The 15168-nt window shown below is 33.1% G+C and overlaps 1 protein-coding gene across 1 annotated transcript in view; it reads left to right on the top strand.

Annotated features, from left to right (window-relative positions):
- CWC22 (CWC22 spliceosome associated protein) overlaps positions 1 to 13720 on the top strand; it is a 57264-nt gene extending 43544 nt beyond the window's left edge. Inside the window, exons 14-20 of the mRNA XM_076005722.1 lie at positions 113 to 173; positions 3663 to 3740; positions 4397 to 4549; positions 6043 to 6170; positions 7719 to 7820; positions 7914 to 8131; positions 12201 to 13720. Of these exons, the coding sequence (XP_075861837.1) occupies positions 113 to 173; positions 3663 to 3740; positions 4397 to 4549; positions 6043 to 6170; positions 7719 to 7820; positions 7914 to 8131; positions 12201 to 12787 (1327 nt within the window). The 3' untranslated portion in view covers positions 12788 to 13720. The remainder of the gene's footprint in view (positions 1 to 112; positions 174 to 3662; positions 3741 to 4396; positions 4550 to 6042; positions 6171 to 7718; positions 7821 to 7913; positions 8132 to 12200) is intronic.
- Positions 13721 to 15168: the final 1448 nt, after the last annotated feature.

The raw sequence follows: 15168 nt of genomic DNA, 5'->3' as shown, positions 1-15168 counted from the left end.
ATACTTAAAACATTATTCAAAACAATTATTAAAATAAGGTTCTTACATATAAAAGAGTGCTAGCATTTATGCTGCAAGCTTTTAACCTATTGTGATCATCTTATCTCTACAGTTTAGATTTTGAAGAATGTGCTCACAAATTGCTGAAAATGGAGTTCCCTGAAAGTCAAACAGTACGTTGATACTTTTCTTCTTTTAGGAAATATATGTTGGCTATAAAAATATTTAAGACAGTTAATAGTAAGGTTTCATGAATTGAAACGATAATTCAGTGCTAAATATTTATTTTTAAAAGTAGCTTTTATATAATTTTAAAATAACTCAAAACTTAGGAACCCTGGGGTATTTCATAGATGCTACTTCTCCAGTGAATTACATTGTCTGCTTAAATGAGATGTGGGAAAAAAGAAAGAGTCCAGAAATACCATACTTCACGTGGAATTTGAGTGCTTTCCTCTAAATCCATTTGTGACATAAATACAATAGGAAATTTGTTCTTTAATGAATTACCCGGTCCATCTTCTTTATGCATTGAAGCATGCTTTTGTGGTAGAATTACAAAGATCACTGCACATGTTGTTAACATTACTCTAGTTGGATATAGAAGAATCTGTATTATTTTTTTCATTCATTATGTTCATTCAACAAAAAACATATTTTACCTATACTATGTATCAGGCATTCTGCAAAGTGTCAAAGATTCAGCAGGCTATAAAGTACACATAGCTCCCATTTAGCCCTGTGGACCTCACTGTCTTATAACTTGGTATACTTCCCTATTCAAAGTATCAGAATATTAATGCTAAGGATAATAAAGACCAGGCTGATAGATTCTTATTTTTTCTTCTAGTTTTTTTTTTTTTTAATGTATATTATGTATATTGCTCTCTGCCCGTCTAGATTTTAGCTCTGTAGAACCTGCGCCAACACTTTGGTGGTTTTTTTTTCACATCTTACTTTACATGTGGTAGACCAGGCACAGATGCTGGATTGAATGTATCAGCCCTAAAAGGCCGTTTAGTTTCTAGTTCTAGATCTTCTTAATTATCTGAGCTAAGTCATTGTAAGGTGTAAGTTCTTTGTCTTAAGGCTTTGAATATGATGTGTTACAGGGGTTAACCAACTGGCCCAGGCATGCTGACTGTTTTTATAAATAAAGTTTATTGGAATACAGCCACACTCATTCATTGATGTATTGTCTATGGCTGTTTTCATACCACAGCATGATTAAGTAGCTTTATAATACCAGCAGTAAAATATTTATGAACTGGTCCCTTACAGAAAAAGTTTGCAAATCTTTTATCTAGGTTATAGATTCATTCTTGAAATGCCATGGTATGGAATTTTGAGAAAAGTTTATTCTTTTCAAATTTAAAACATTTTCCCTTTCAAAGTTTCTTTGTTGGCATATTAATAATAGAGTACCTATTTGTACTCTGGCTGCACTTGGTATGTCATCATTGGAAGGAAATAAATTAGTAAATTAATCTTTAAAATTATAATTGACACCGAAATTACTGTATGATCTTGTCACATAATTTGAGGAATATAATTAAGTAATTATAAATTTTATTGATATTAATCCAGAGGATAGTTATTCTAGAACTAACCTCAACATAGTTTGATAATATCTGGAAGCACATTTTAGTACATCTATTTTCGTGTTCTCAGAAGACTCCTAAAATTGCTGTAATATTTAATTAAAATGTTAAAATATTTAATTATAAGCCAGAGGGAATAACTTATAATTGCATTTAGTCTAGGGAAGAGAGTAATTTGTTTTGCAAGTAGTGCTGACTATTAGCAGTGCTATCTGCATATTACCATGTATTATTGTTTAAAACCCAATTAACTGCTATATTATTATAAAACACAATGTTGGTAGAAAAAGTTGAAAATGAAGTTTAATATATCAAGTTAACATGAATTTAGCAGAATTTAGAGAAGCCTGATTTTTTTAAGTTTTTAGTACTATGTAAAATTTCAATAGAGTACACCTTTTCAGAACTTACACATTTATAAACATTTTTTTAATTAAGATAACTGGAAACTAACATTTTACAAAAGAAATCTGGCAATATAATGGCATCTGAAAGGAACCTTGTGATTGTAAAGCGAGGCCTTTGAGTAGATTGTTTCATGAGTAAATTACCAGCACCCAGAGTAGTGTCATCCAATAGAACTTTTTGCAGTGATGGAGATATATTCTCTACCCTCCAGTATGGTAGACATTAGTCACGTATGGCTTTTAAGTGCTTTAAATGTGACCAATGTGACTAAGAAACTAAAATTTAAATTTTGAATAATTTAAAGTTAAATAACCACATGTAGCTAGTGGCTGCCATGTTGGACAGCACAATTTTTAGAATGTCTATTCTATGCTTCCTCTGGATTCTTGCCCTGAATCCTTCCCCTGGAATTTCTGACACAAACTGTTTTTACATAGACATATGCCATAAATGCTTATTGACCTAGTGTTTTTTTTTAATATTTACAATTTTTACTTAGGTTGCATCTCATCTTTTAAAATATGACAAAATGTCAAAATTGTTAATTGAAAATATAAAGGTAAAAATTAACTAAAGAATATACATTTGATTTTTATAGGCTTGCTTTTGTTTCTAGAAAGTGAATAAATATGTTGCAGTTACTATATTTGGGGAAATTTTTTTTTAAACTTTCTGATAAATGTTTTAAAGGAAAAGATGTTTAGTCAATTCTATAGTGGTGATCAGAATGAATTTATGCCTCTTTCATTTTGTCTCTATTCACTTTATGTTACTTGAGTTTCTTCATCTATGAAATTACTGTAATATGTGTTTCATTATGATTATTTTAGGAATTAATAAATATTTGTCAATTAAAAATGTCTTATTGGTTAAATATGAATCATTTGTGATGATGATACTTCCTAATGGTTAATTCAACAGAATTTTCAGAGAAAGGGTTTCAAGGTATCTAAATAGCTGATTGGATAATATATTATTCTAGCAGTTATTGAATGATTATTTGTATAGATCCATCTATAGATAGATCTATATTCATAACACTTATTTTGAGGTGAGAAAATTCAGCCACAGAGGTGGGGTTTTTTTGTTCTTTTAAATACATTTTTTCTTTATCAACCAAAAGATAATTTATGTTAACATTGAAGTTGTACCCATTTATGATTCTGTAAAGATACATCATGTTCTGCCTTTTCCATACTAACTAAATATATTCCTTAGCAATTGAGTTTGTATTTTTGGGAGATGTATTGTTAGATGAACTGTTAGATGTTGTGTTGGTGAGACTATATTTAAGAAAGTTCTGCATAGAATCCTTTAAGAATGCAATATATGCCATCTTTCTCTGATGTATCTGTTTCATATACCAGGTTTTCTTAAAGTGGTTCATACTTATGTGAATTTAGAATTTTATAATTAATCTAATTAGCATAAATGACTATGGAAGCTGTCAGCCAGACCAAAGGCTTTCAAAAATTGTATGCTTAAACGTAGATTGAGGTTTTGATTTTGTCCTATTTACTTAAGTTCAGAAAGTTTTTGACGTATTTTAAACCTTTACTTAAAAATTCAGGCAGGTGCTATGATATTGGTAAATTATACAGTATAGATTCCCATTGTGTTTTGAATCATTAATGTAATATTTTTTCCAAATAGAAAGAACTCTGCAACATGATACTTGATTGCTGTGCCCAACAAAGAACATATGAGAAATTTTTTGGCTTATTAGCTGGGGTAAGTTCCATCATTGTTTTTCATGTTGGAATTTAATAGACACACTAAGGGAATTCATAACATGAATATTGTGAATTAATTATTCTGTTTTGTGGTGTGGTCTAATATAATAACATATCTTTGCTAAAAACAAATTGTTCTCTTCTTTCTTGGGGTTCCCACTTTCTTCAGCGGCCTCCTTTTATATTTTTGCAGTGCCTTAACTTTGCATATCACTTTTCTAGAACTTTTTGAAATTTTGTATGCTTTGTAACAGTTTCCCAATAGAGGACAATTAAATGCTGTTTTTTCAAACTCTCAAAGCAGTTACTAAAGTTAAGTACATGTTCAGGCAACACAAGTAAAGCATGAGCTATGGTAGTTTTTAAAATCCAAGCTCTACCCACAGGGTAAAAGTATATGTGTATATATACAGATGTATGTGTCAGCTACATGTATCATTTTGTTTTAGCATATAAATTCAAATAGAAGCCATATGTATTTACGACTTTTGAGCATCGTACACCACAAAAAAGATTTAGCGATGTAATGTATATTCTTTGAAGATATATAAGATATTAAGTTTTGATTCAGTAAATTTAGGAGGATTTAGTATGTTCATAATTATATTGACATTAAATTATTAATAGTGCTGACATTCAGTTTTTGTTCATTAGAGATTTTGCATGCTAAAAAAAGAATACATGGAATCTTTTGAAAGTATATTCAAAGAACAATATGATACCATCCATCGCTTGGAAACAAACAAATTGAGAAATGTTGCTAAGATGTTTGCTCACCTTTTATACACTGATTCACTTCCATGGAGTGTAAGTAGATGGGTCAATATTTATACTTTTTTCTTAATTTCCTGTTATTCTTTAATAGGTATTAGTATAAGCTAGCCATATTTATCCTGTTAGGAAATGTGCTTTAAAATGCAATATGTAGTAAACTTTTAGTGGAACTGCTATCTTTTAGATTATGTTCATGTAACATGGAATCAAAAGTCTAAGTAAATAATACATAAGAAATACTATCCTGGATTATATTAAGTCTAAACATCACAGTGTGTTTTAATAGTGATGGCTAGGAGTATTTTCAGGGGAAATATTACAGATTTTCATCTTCTCTGTGTACACACTTAAGTGTGTACACTCATATATACATATGCAATTATTTTGGTGGCAAATGTGTCTGAATTTCTGTCCCTGTTTGCTGAGGAAGTAGCTCTCAGTGGGTCCTCTTGTTAGGATTCAAGAGGAATGATTGTCCTAGACCAATGTGTTCTTTTTAGCAGACATTGAGGTTGGGTAAACGCTAGGGAGGGTATCATGTAATGATACTTAGAACAAGGAAAGATAAATTCTTGATGGGGAAATGTGCACTGGATCAGAATTTGAAATGCATTCATTAAGCTGGCATTTATTGTACAGCTGCTATTCATTCAACCATCACTATTTAGCCACTGCCTGTATGCTTATAAAAGCAAAGTTACTAAAGGAGTTACTTTTTTTAAAAAAAGAAATTACATCCAGGAGGAAAGAAATATGAGGATCACATTGTAGAATAGCATACCTAATGGTAGACTGAGACAGTGTCATCAAGGTTATGAACATTAGATAAATTTTTATAGTACTTTAAATACTAAGAATGTCTGGCTACATTAATAGGCATTTATAAGCTAACACAGGAGCCCTAATTACAATAATTTTGGCTTCTTTTTTTCCCCTCTTTGAGAAAATAAAGTCAAAGTTTTAAACAATTGACAAACAAATGGGTTCCTGGAACACATAACCCTTAAAAACTGGAGGTTACTTTTATTTTTATTTGCCCTAAAATATCTCTCTAGGAGTTTCAGTGTTTAAGCCACAATCTTAGTATTCAGAATAAACCATCATTCTTTCTGTGTACTTTTATTGTGTATTATATATACTATACAAAACTATAGCCTAATACCCTAAGTGGCATTTTGCCCCAGACCCTCATATACACTACATTTTGATGTGTGAGGTTTAGGAGCTAGTAGTCTTTGCTTCAACTTTACATGCTCAAGGCAGGATATCTTTCCTGCTATAAAAAGCACATTACTCAAGAAAGAGAGTGAAATCTATTTCTGTAGCATCTTAACATTTTGAAAATTAGTATAGAGAAGTAATCTTAAACTTTATGTCAGCAAAAGGGAAGATATTCAGAGGTAATTCTGGTTGAAGAATAGAATAGATCATAATTTTGAGAAACACTTAAACTTACCAATACTGGTCACTTTGTCCTGTCTTTTGAAAATCAAAATAACATTGTCCTTTTTTATTTTAATTATCAGGTTCTTGAATGTATAAAACTGAGTGAAGAAACCACCACATCATCCAGTAGAATTTTTGTCAAAATATTTTTCCAGGAACTGTGTGAATACATGGGTCTCCCTAAACTTAATGCAAGATTAAAGGATGAGTAAGTTTTTCATTAAGCACTTTTTATTCTTACTGACTTTGGGTTTTCCCCCACTTTAGTAGGCATAAATCCACCCCTGGTCGTAAAAGCAAATGTTAAGCCCTCTAGGACTTAATCCATTAGTCACTGCTCTGAACTTCATGTTATGTGGCATAGGACAGCATTCAACTTTTAATAATTTTTAGTTTAGGTAGAGAAAATGCAGAATTAATGTGCTGTGGTTTATTTTACCCTAATTTTAAGCCTTAGAATAACTAATATTTTATTATTAGTGGACAATTATGAATATGTACAGATAAATATTTGTCATGTAATTGTTCAAATTATTACATGGAACTAGTGTCTTACTCCAGACCTGTTATGTAATCTCTCTCTCAACTTCCTTATTTCCTGTTTATTCAGATTGCTCGTTGAGTCTTAGATTGAATTCTATACCGTTCACACTACTGAAATCATCCTTTCAGATTTCTCCGTTACCACTTGCCAAATCTAGTAGTCTTCCTCAGTCTTCAGGCCCCTTCACTCCACTACCTGACTCATACAGTTGGTCACTTGCTCTCTGTGGCCCTCAGTTTTCTCTCATTCCTTTCCTCAGTCTCTGTCTCCTCCTCAGCCTGCCTCTCCAGAGTTAAGTTCACCAAAGGTCTATCCTGACTTCCACAAACTCTCTGCACTACTCCCTCCACTTCTCTTGGCTTCATGTATTTGGCCTCTGTCTACCTGACCAGGCTCACCTGTGTGCTCTTCAGCAAGTTGCACTGCTGCCAAACCAAAATTTCCAGGCTTGTTAAGCACGTCTGGCTCATTCATGCTTCCTTACCTGTGTTTCCACTGCTGGCAGTCTCCTCTTTTCTTGATCTATCTAGCAAACTCTTAAACATTATTCTTCATAATTTTATTTCTTAATAATTTTCTTTTTTCTACAAGACAGTTTTCCCTGATTCCACTGAGTAGTAATTCGGTATGGCACTCAAAACCACTTGTCCAAAACTACACTTTATTGTTACTGTCTTTCTGTTCATCTTACTTTGTAGATTTTGTAATTATATGTTGTCTTCAACCTTGATATCTCCCTTTTGTTGACTACTTCCCCTTCTCCCCTAGTCCTTTGCATATGCTGTATATGAGTGCATGTGTGTGTGTATATAATATACGTACACACAGCAGAGGAGGCTTTTAAAATTTTGTACAAACACAAATATATATATATTAATACATATGTATACATACTATACACATATTCACATGTGTATGCATATGTGTGTCTGTGCATTCATCTCTTCTATGTGTGTTAGTTTGCATATCAAAAAATTGTTTAAAAACCTCCTCTGTTGCATAATTGTAGAGTTCAACTTTAGTAAATTATTATCTGACCCTGTTCATTTCATTTAGATAGCATGTAGCCTAACCTAATAAATGGAATAAACCACTTGTTCATATTTCATTTACTAGTTTAATATATAGAAAAATGAAAAACTGTGTAAAGATTTTGCCTTATTGTCTTTAAGCAATCCATTCTCTTTTGTTCATTTTTCTTTCCTTTTTTAGAACCCTACAGCCATTCTTTGAAGGATTATTACCCCGAGATAATCCAAGAAACACTCGGTTTGCCATCAACTTCTTTACTTCTATAGGTCTTGGAGGTTTAACGTAAGAATTATTTTTAGAATTTTATTTTAAATTTACAGAATTATCTCACAATTGCCTTTGAAGCAGAATCTAACAGATTATATTTTTCATTAGGGATGAATTGCGTGAGCATCTCAAAAACACACCAAAGGTCATCGTGGCACAGAAACCAGATGTTGAGCAAAATAAATCCTCCCCATCTTCCTCTTCAGCATCCTCCTCTTCAGAGTCTGACTCCTCTGACTCTGATGCTGACAGCAGCAACAGCAGTTCAGAGTCGTCCAGTGAAGAGAGCGGATCTTCATCTGCTAGCAGTCACAGCTCTGCCCCAGGTAGTGAAGCTCCTTCATAATTTATCTTGCTCTTTTCCAACAAGTACATGTTTGGTGATATTTATAATGAGAGAAGAAAATGATTTGATTGCTTATTTATTTTAGAGTTCAGTTGTTTAAAAGCCACAATTAATAATATAAATAATCATCTATCACTGTTGCAGTCTGTCGTGTCTTACATTTATAATGCTGAGATGCTGTATGAATTTTCATAAAGAGAACACATCCATATAACTAGCACCCACATCAAGAATTACCAGTACACCAGAAGTCTCTGTGTTCCCTCTCCCAGTTACTACCCTTCTGTCCTTATGGTGGCTACTATTCTGATTTGTAATTCCATAGGTTAGTTTTGCCTGTTTTTAGCTTTAGAATTATATATTATGGACTCCTGTATGTCTGGCTTATTTTTTTCAATATTATGTTTGTGAGATTCATCCATTCCCAATGCTGTATAGTTTTCCAATATATGAATATACCACAGTATATTTACACTTTTCACTCTATGGACATTTAGATTTACAAATAGGGTTTCCGTGTGTACTCTTGTACCTATCTTTCGATAGCTATATACACATATGTGTGTGTGTGTATTTATAGATTTTATTCATATGTACACATTTTTATTGGGTATATATATTCTTAGGGTGGAATCACTATGTTGTAGGGTGTGCATGTATTTAGCTTTAGTAATACTGCCAGTTTTACAACTGGTTATTCCAGTATGTATTCCACCAGCCACGTATGAGAGTTCCAGTAGCTCCCAACCTCACTAGCCCTTCACATTGACTGTCTTTTTCATTTTAGCCATTGTGTTGGATGTGTAATGGTATTACATTGTGGTTTTAGTGTTAATTTGCATTTCCTGATCACTGTTGAAGTTGAGCACCATTTTATATCTTATTGGCCATTTGAATATTTTGTTGTTGTTAAGTGACTTCTCAAGTTTTTATCAACTTTTTCTATTAAGTCATCTTTTCTTTTGATTTGTAGGAGTTCCTTTTGTATTTTGGATATGTATCTCTTGTACATACATATATTGCAAATAACCAGCCCCGTTCTTGTCTCTCTAGCCCTGCAAGGGTTCCAGAGCTCTGCTTTCTTCCTGCCCCTCAGCAGCAGCCCTGAATCAGCAGATGCTGCCAGGGAGAAAGTGGCTATAAATGTCAGTTTACTTCTCTATGCTTCTGCCTTCTCATCAATTTTGGCTCTTCTAGTCCTCATTTTTTCACTAGCTCTCCGATGACTTTTACTTTTTAACTTTTTATTTTGGATGAATTTTATAGGAAAGTTGCAAAGACAGCACAGAGAATTTCCATATACACCTCATCCAACATCCCCTAATGTTAGCATCTTACATAACCATAGTTCAATGATGGAAATTAACATTGGGGATCATTATTTTTAACTAGGCTACAGATCTTATTTGAATTTCGCCAGTATTTCCCCTAATGTCCTTTTCCTTATTTCAGGATTCTTACATTTAATTATATACAGTCTTCTGCAGTCTGTGATAGTTCCTCTAGGCTTTCCTTGTTCTTATTGGCCTAGTCACTTCTGAAGTCTTCTGGTCACTTATTTTTATAGCTTTCCCTCAATGTGGAGGTTTTATGTTTTTCATGATTAGAATGAGGGTAGGCATTTTGGGCAAGAACACTGTCCTTGGTGCATCTCGTCAAGGGGTTTATAATATTGATACATTTTATTTTTGGTGACCATAACCTTGGTCACTTGAGTAAGATGGTGTCTGCTGGATCTCTTTATGGAAACTGCTTTTCTCTGTAAAATTAGTATCTTGTAGGGAGATAATTTGATACTGTGCAAATCTTTCTCTTCTGTCTTTTACTTACTAATTTTAATATCAGTCTTTGGATCTTGTCTGCAACACTTATTGCTGTGGTGTTTTTCTAATGGTGATTTTTTTATTTTTCCATTTTCTTTACATCTAGTAATTGCCTATCTTCCATAAGAAAGAGTTGTCCTTCTTTCCTCGGTTATTTATTTATTCAACTATATATTTCTGTCACTATGGACTCACAGTTATTTATCTTGTTCTGTGGGTTAAAGTTCAATACAATCATTTGTTTTGTTCAAATCATTTCAGCTTTAGCAATTAGGAGTTCCTTCAGCTTGACTTCTGTGTACTTTTGACCTATCCCCATGGTTTTTTTGAGCACTTCCTTCCATTATAGCATCACAAGTTGTTCCAGATCTTTAGTGCCTTTCAGCGGAAGATTTAAAAATTTTATCTGGCATTTCGAGTTGTTTTCAGCAGGAGCACAGGTTTTTTACTGTCTTTTCTATCCTACTTAGAAGTGGAAATTCTGCAGTAAAAGATTTTTTCAAAGTTTGACTCTGGTTCACATTTTCTGAAAAGGTCTGTATTGTTTTACACAAGGTCAACTCTGCTTTCTTCCATCATAGTATCTTGGCCCAAACAAGGATTGTCTGCTTGTCCAAAATTCATGTCATTCTTGTTGTTTTTTGGGGTTTTTTTTTAATGCCGTATTTCACTGAAGGTAGGACTTTTCTCTGTAGCCTTAAGTTAGAAGGCTGATCTTTATACTTTTATCCCCTAGCTTGTTACTAACATTTCAAAGATTTTTTTTATATACTATGTGGCATCCAGAATTGTGGGCCTCTTTGTGTTTTGTATTATCAGAGTAAGATTCCATTTGCTTACAAGAACTTTTATTCTTGAATTGAAATATATAAACATTGTTCATTTAACATTTGCCTTTTTAAATTCTACAGAATTTGTTATTTCATGATACCCATTTTGAGAACAGATGATAACACAGCATGAATAGCTGCAATAAGGAAACTTGCTGATTCAAAATTAATTTGGCTTATCATACAATTTCAGTTGAGAACTTTGTTTCATTAATAAAATATTAAATAGCATAAAAGCAGTATCAACTGCCCCCAAATTAGGAGATTGTAAAGCAAACATAGCAAAGGGAGAGGAGATCGCATGTTGTTTAATGGCTGGGTTTTAATGTCAGTAAAGCCCTGAGAGTGATATCGAGTAGGGTCAGAGAGATGTTGGTTTAGCACAGAGCCAGATGGTTTCTGCTTGGGTAGCTGCAGCTCAGCTGAGCTGTTTGATAGAAACCAGAGAAATAGGTCCTTAGTGGCAGACCAACTGACTATACTGTGTGCCAAGGGTAGACATTTAGCAGAAGAAATGAGAGGTTGGCACAGTGAGGTATGGGTAGAGTTAGGGTAAGAAGAGGCAGTTTTCTACCATATTTTCTTCATTCTGTAAACATGTGAATTTGACAGAAATTTTGGTTGTTTCAGCACCTTTATTTATGTATTCAAATTAAAAAACACAGATAAAGTGATTAAATTCATTTTATAGCTTTTTTCAATATAATTATTTTATATTTACATTTGTGATTATATCAGTAAAATTAAATTATTGAAGGCGTTTTTAGAAGAATGTTTTCAGAAACCAAGCCTTTGTGGCTCTCATAAAGCCTGTGACCGTATCTTAGCATATCTTCTCTTACTAGTGCAGTCAGTGCCTCTATGATCACATCAGAGAACAGAACTATTGTTTTTTTGTAGGAAGAGTTTTTCGTCTGAGATATATATGTTTGTGCTGTCAAGTCAGTTCTACTTCTCTCATGTTTAGGAAGTGATGGTGCTGGTGTGTGTGATCGTTGTATTTTGATTATGTACCAGACCCGACATAATATTTCATATGATATACACATGGGCTGGAATTTTCATTTTTAGGTAAAATTTGTAAGTGGAAATGTAGCACTCTGGTTACTTCATACAAGTTTTTTATAGCATTTTCTATAGTTTATTTAAAGCTTCTGCTTACTGTCTTGAGTCTAAGGATCAAAACAGTACTTTGGGAACTAATGTTGAGATATGGTACATTCTTAAAAATTATGCATTTTGTAAAATGTTCCATCATACTTTCCAGTCAGTCAAGTTGGCTTTGCATCCAGTTTATCTGAAGTAGTAAACCTACAATGTATCATTAATCGTGATAGTTAAATTATGAAATTAAAACAAAAACCAAAACTAACTGTGTTTCATTTTACAAACACAGCTAAAGAAACAAGAAAGAAGGGACAAAGGAAGACCAGAAGTAAAGAAGTAGATAAATTGATCAGGAGCCAACACAAAAATGATAGGAAACACGAAGAAAGAAGACTAGAACAAAGGCACCAGGAAACAAGAACTGAAAGAGAGAGGAGGTCAGAAAAACACAGAGATCAAAATTCAAGAGATCCAAATTGGAGAGATCCCATAAGGAAATACATGTCTGACAGAGATGTTCCTCCTGAACGAAATAATTACAGCAGAGTCGTGAATGACAGAGACCAAGAAATGCACATAGATTTGGAAAATAAGCATGGTGATCCTAAAAAGAAGAGAGGAGAGAGGAGACATTCTTTTTCTGAGAATGAGAGGCATAGACACCGAAATAAGGACAGTGAAAATTTTAGAAGAAAAGATAGATCAAAGTCAAAGGAAAAAAATAGAAAACATTCAGGCTCTAGAAGCGATGAGGATAGGTATCAGAATGGTGCCGAGAGGCAATGGGAAAAATCTAGCAGATACTCTGAACAATCCAGAGAATCAAAGAAAAATCAGGACCGGCGAAGGGAAAAGTCCCCAACAAAGCAAAAATAATTCTACAAAGCGACATAAACTGGACATGCCTTATATTAAGTTGAAACAGATTATTTTTTACATTGATTGGTGAACTTTATAGAGAATTCTTGTATAAAGTACTGGTTTGTATTTGTAAATTTTAAAAATGTTTTCTTTGTAACATGTTTTATAATTGATACATCTCAAGGTCCTCCACATAAAATTATTTGAAGAGAACAATTTCAACAGAAAGGGATGTAAGTCTTGCTTATATTTTATGAATAAAATGATCGAATACTCATTGAATCAGAGACTTTTTTTTCATTGACAAAGTGTTTTTTCCAATAATGTTTCTAATTGTTTATTAAACTATTATAATGAAGATTAGTGGTTTTTCATTTGTAATTGAAGGCCAAAATAGGTGAACTCTTTAGGTTTAAAGACATTTTTGCTTTGTTAATGAGATAGGTATTAGAATGGTGCTGAGAATGAACCTTTTTCAGGTGGTCACCCTTTTTAAAAAAAACAAAACAGGATTTATGATTTATTACAAGTTTCACGTCATGTTTTGAACAAAATAGATAATGTATAATTTTTTTCTAAAGTGTTTTGGCGAAGTTAGGTGTATATTAGTCTTTAAACTGATACACAGCTAAACTGATACACAGCTATATTGTTTATAATTAGGACAACTTCTGGACTGCTTGATAACATTTAATTGGAATTCTTTGTGATTAGTGCTATTTCTCAGCCTTAAAGTTATCTTTATCACTGTTGGTGAGTTAATGTGTATTTAATTTTTAATTTAGACTAATAGGTCGTTGGAAAACAAAATTGTGAGATATGTGAAAAGCCTGTGAAATCATTCCAGTTTTTTTATGAGTTTTAAAGGTTTTCATCATTGTAACTCTCACCAATTAATATGTGACCATATTATTTCTTTTGAAATAAAATTTTGCCTCTGAGATCTTAGATTTGCTGACAGACATTTGACCTTTCTTAGTGAAAGACTTCCTGTGCTTGCTCACTTGAAAAGTACATATAGTCCATTTTAGTCCATGTGTGGGTTTGGAGAATAGTGGAACCACCATCTTAATGTTTAGCTTTCAGGCATACTCTGATTCAGTATGTTTCCTATATAAATAACAGTAAAGTCCATGTAAACATATATTATCCTTTCCTTCTCTCCACAAAAGTATTAGTTGAGTAAGCCAGCTTGCAAAACTTCTTTTTAGTATTTTTTCCTACTATGGAAGTTAAAAGGTGGTGTCATTGGTAAGAGACTATCATAGGCATAGTGCATGTCATAGAACTATGAGCTGAGCAAATTCGGTTTAATGAGCACATGGGCTATGAACCCTGAAGGAAATAAAGAGTTTATTTTTTTTCTCAACCCTGATCTTAAGGAGTGCTAAAAAGGAAAAACAGTAGATGAGAAATTTTAGTTTACTTTCTTTACTTTAACCTTAGTTCTTAACTTTTACTTGTAAAAATGGGAAACCATTCTTTTTATTGAGTACTTAAGACCTTAAAGAATTTTAAAGTAGATTATTTTTTAAGTGTTACAAATATTTGTTGAGCATCTATCAACTGCCAAGGTCTGTTTTAGATACTAGAGATAAAACAGTGAACAAAGGCTCCGCTCTTATGGGACTTATATCATAGTTCAGGGAGAGAGGATGTGAAAGACAATAAACAAGTTTATCTTCTATCCAATGGTGATAGGTACCATGAAGAAAAGTAAAACAGAGAAAGGAAAGAGTGAGTGCGGTTAGAGGGGGCGTGTGTAGGAAGGACAGAAAAGTTCTCTGATAAGGTGCAGTTTGCCCAGGTATCCGAAGGAAGTAAGGGTTTAGCCCTGTGGATTCCTGTGAGAAGAACCTTCTAGGCAGAGGGAACAGCTAAAGTATAAATGTTTATTGATAGTAAATATTGCCTGGAAATTTTTGTTAACATTTCCTGTTGTACTTAATTTGGATTTTTTTCTTCGTATTTTATTTACTCTTACAATTAACAGAACACCTAAATACCTCCAGCAGAAGTATATAAGTGAATCATCAGGAGAAGGTGAATAGGAGCTGGGGTGAACTGCCCTGTTATGTCTTTAAAATGTACTTCTACAGCATCAACTGGAATGTGTTCACATGTTCTGTGCCACTCAGACTTTTTCACCTTCATTCTTTTAATATATAGACAAGAAATATATTGTCTGTGTTTGCTGTTTCCAATTTTGTACACTAGTTTTTAGAATTAGCATCTCTTAAGGATCAACTGAGTTCCAGGTATTTTGCATGCATTATTCATGACTTTGCAGTTTTTCAGCTTCCTTGCCCTAAGATTCTCCTCCTCTATTTCTACTATATGCCAAGCTACCTGCTGCCATTGGCATTCCCTTTATGTTGACTTCCGAGTCCATTCTA

This window comes from Microcebus murinus, chromosome 8, assembly GCF_040939455.1.
Source record: "Microcebus murinus isolate Inina chromosome 8, M.murinus_Inina_mat1.0, whole genome shotgun sequence".
Lineage (NCBI taxonomy): Eukaryota > Metazoa > Chordata > Mammalia > Primates > Cheirogaleidae > Microcebus > Microcebus murinus.
Note: the sequence above shows the minus strand (reverse complement) of the source record. Positions and strands in the feature narration are given on the sequence as shown.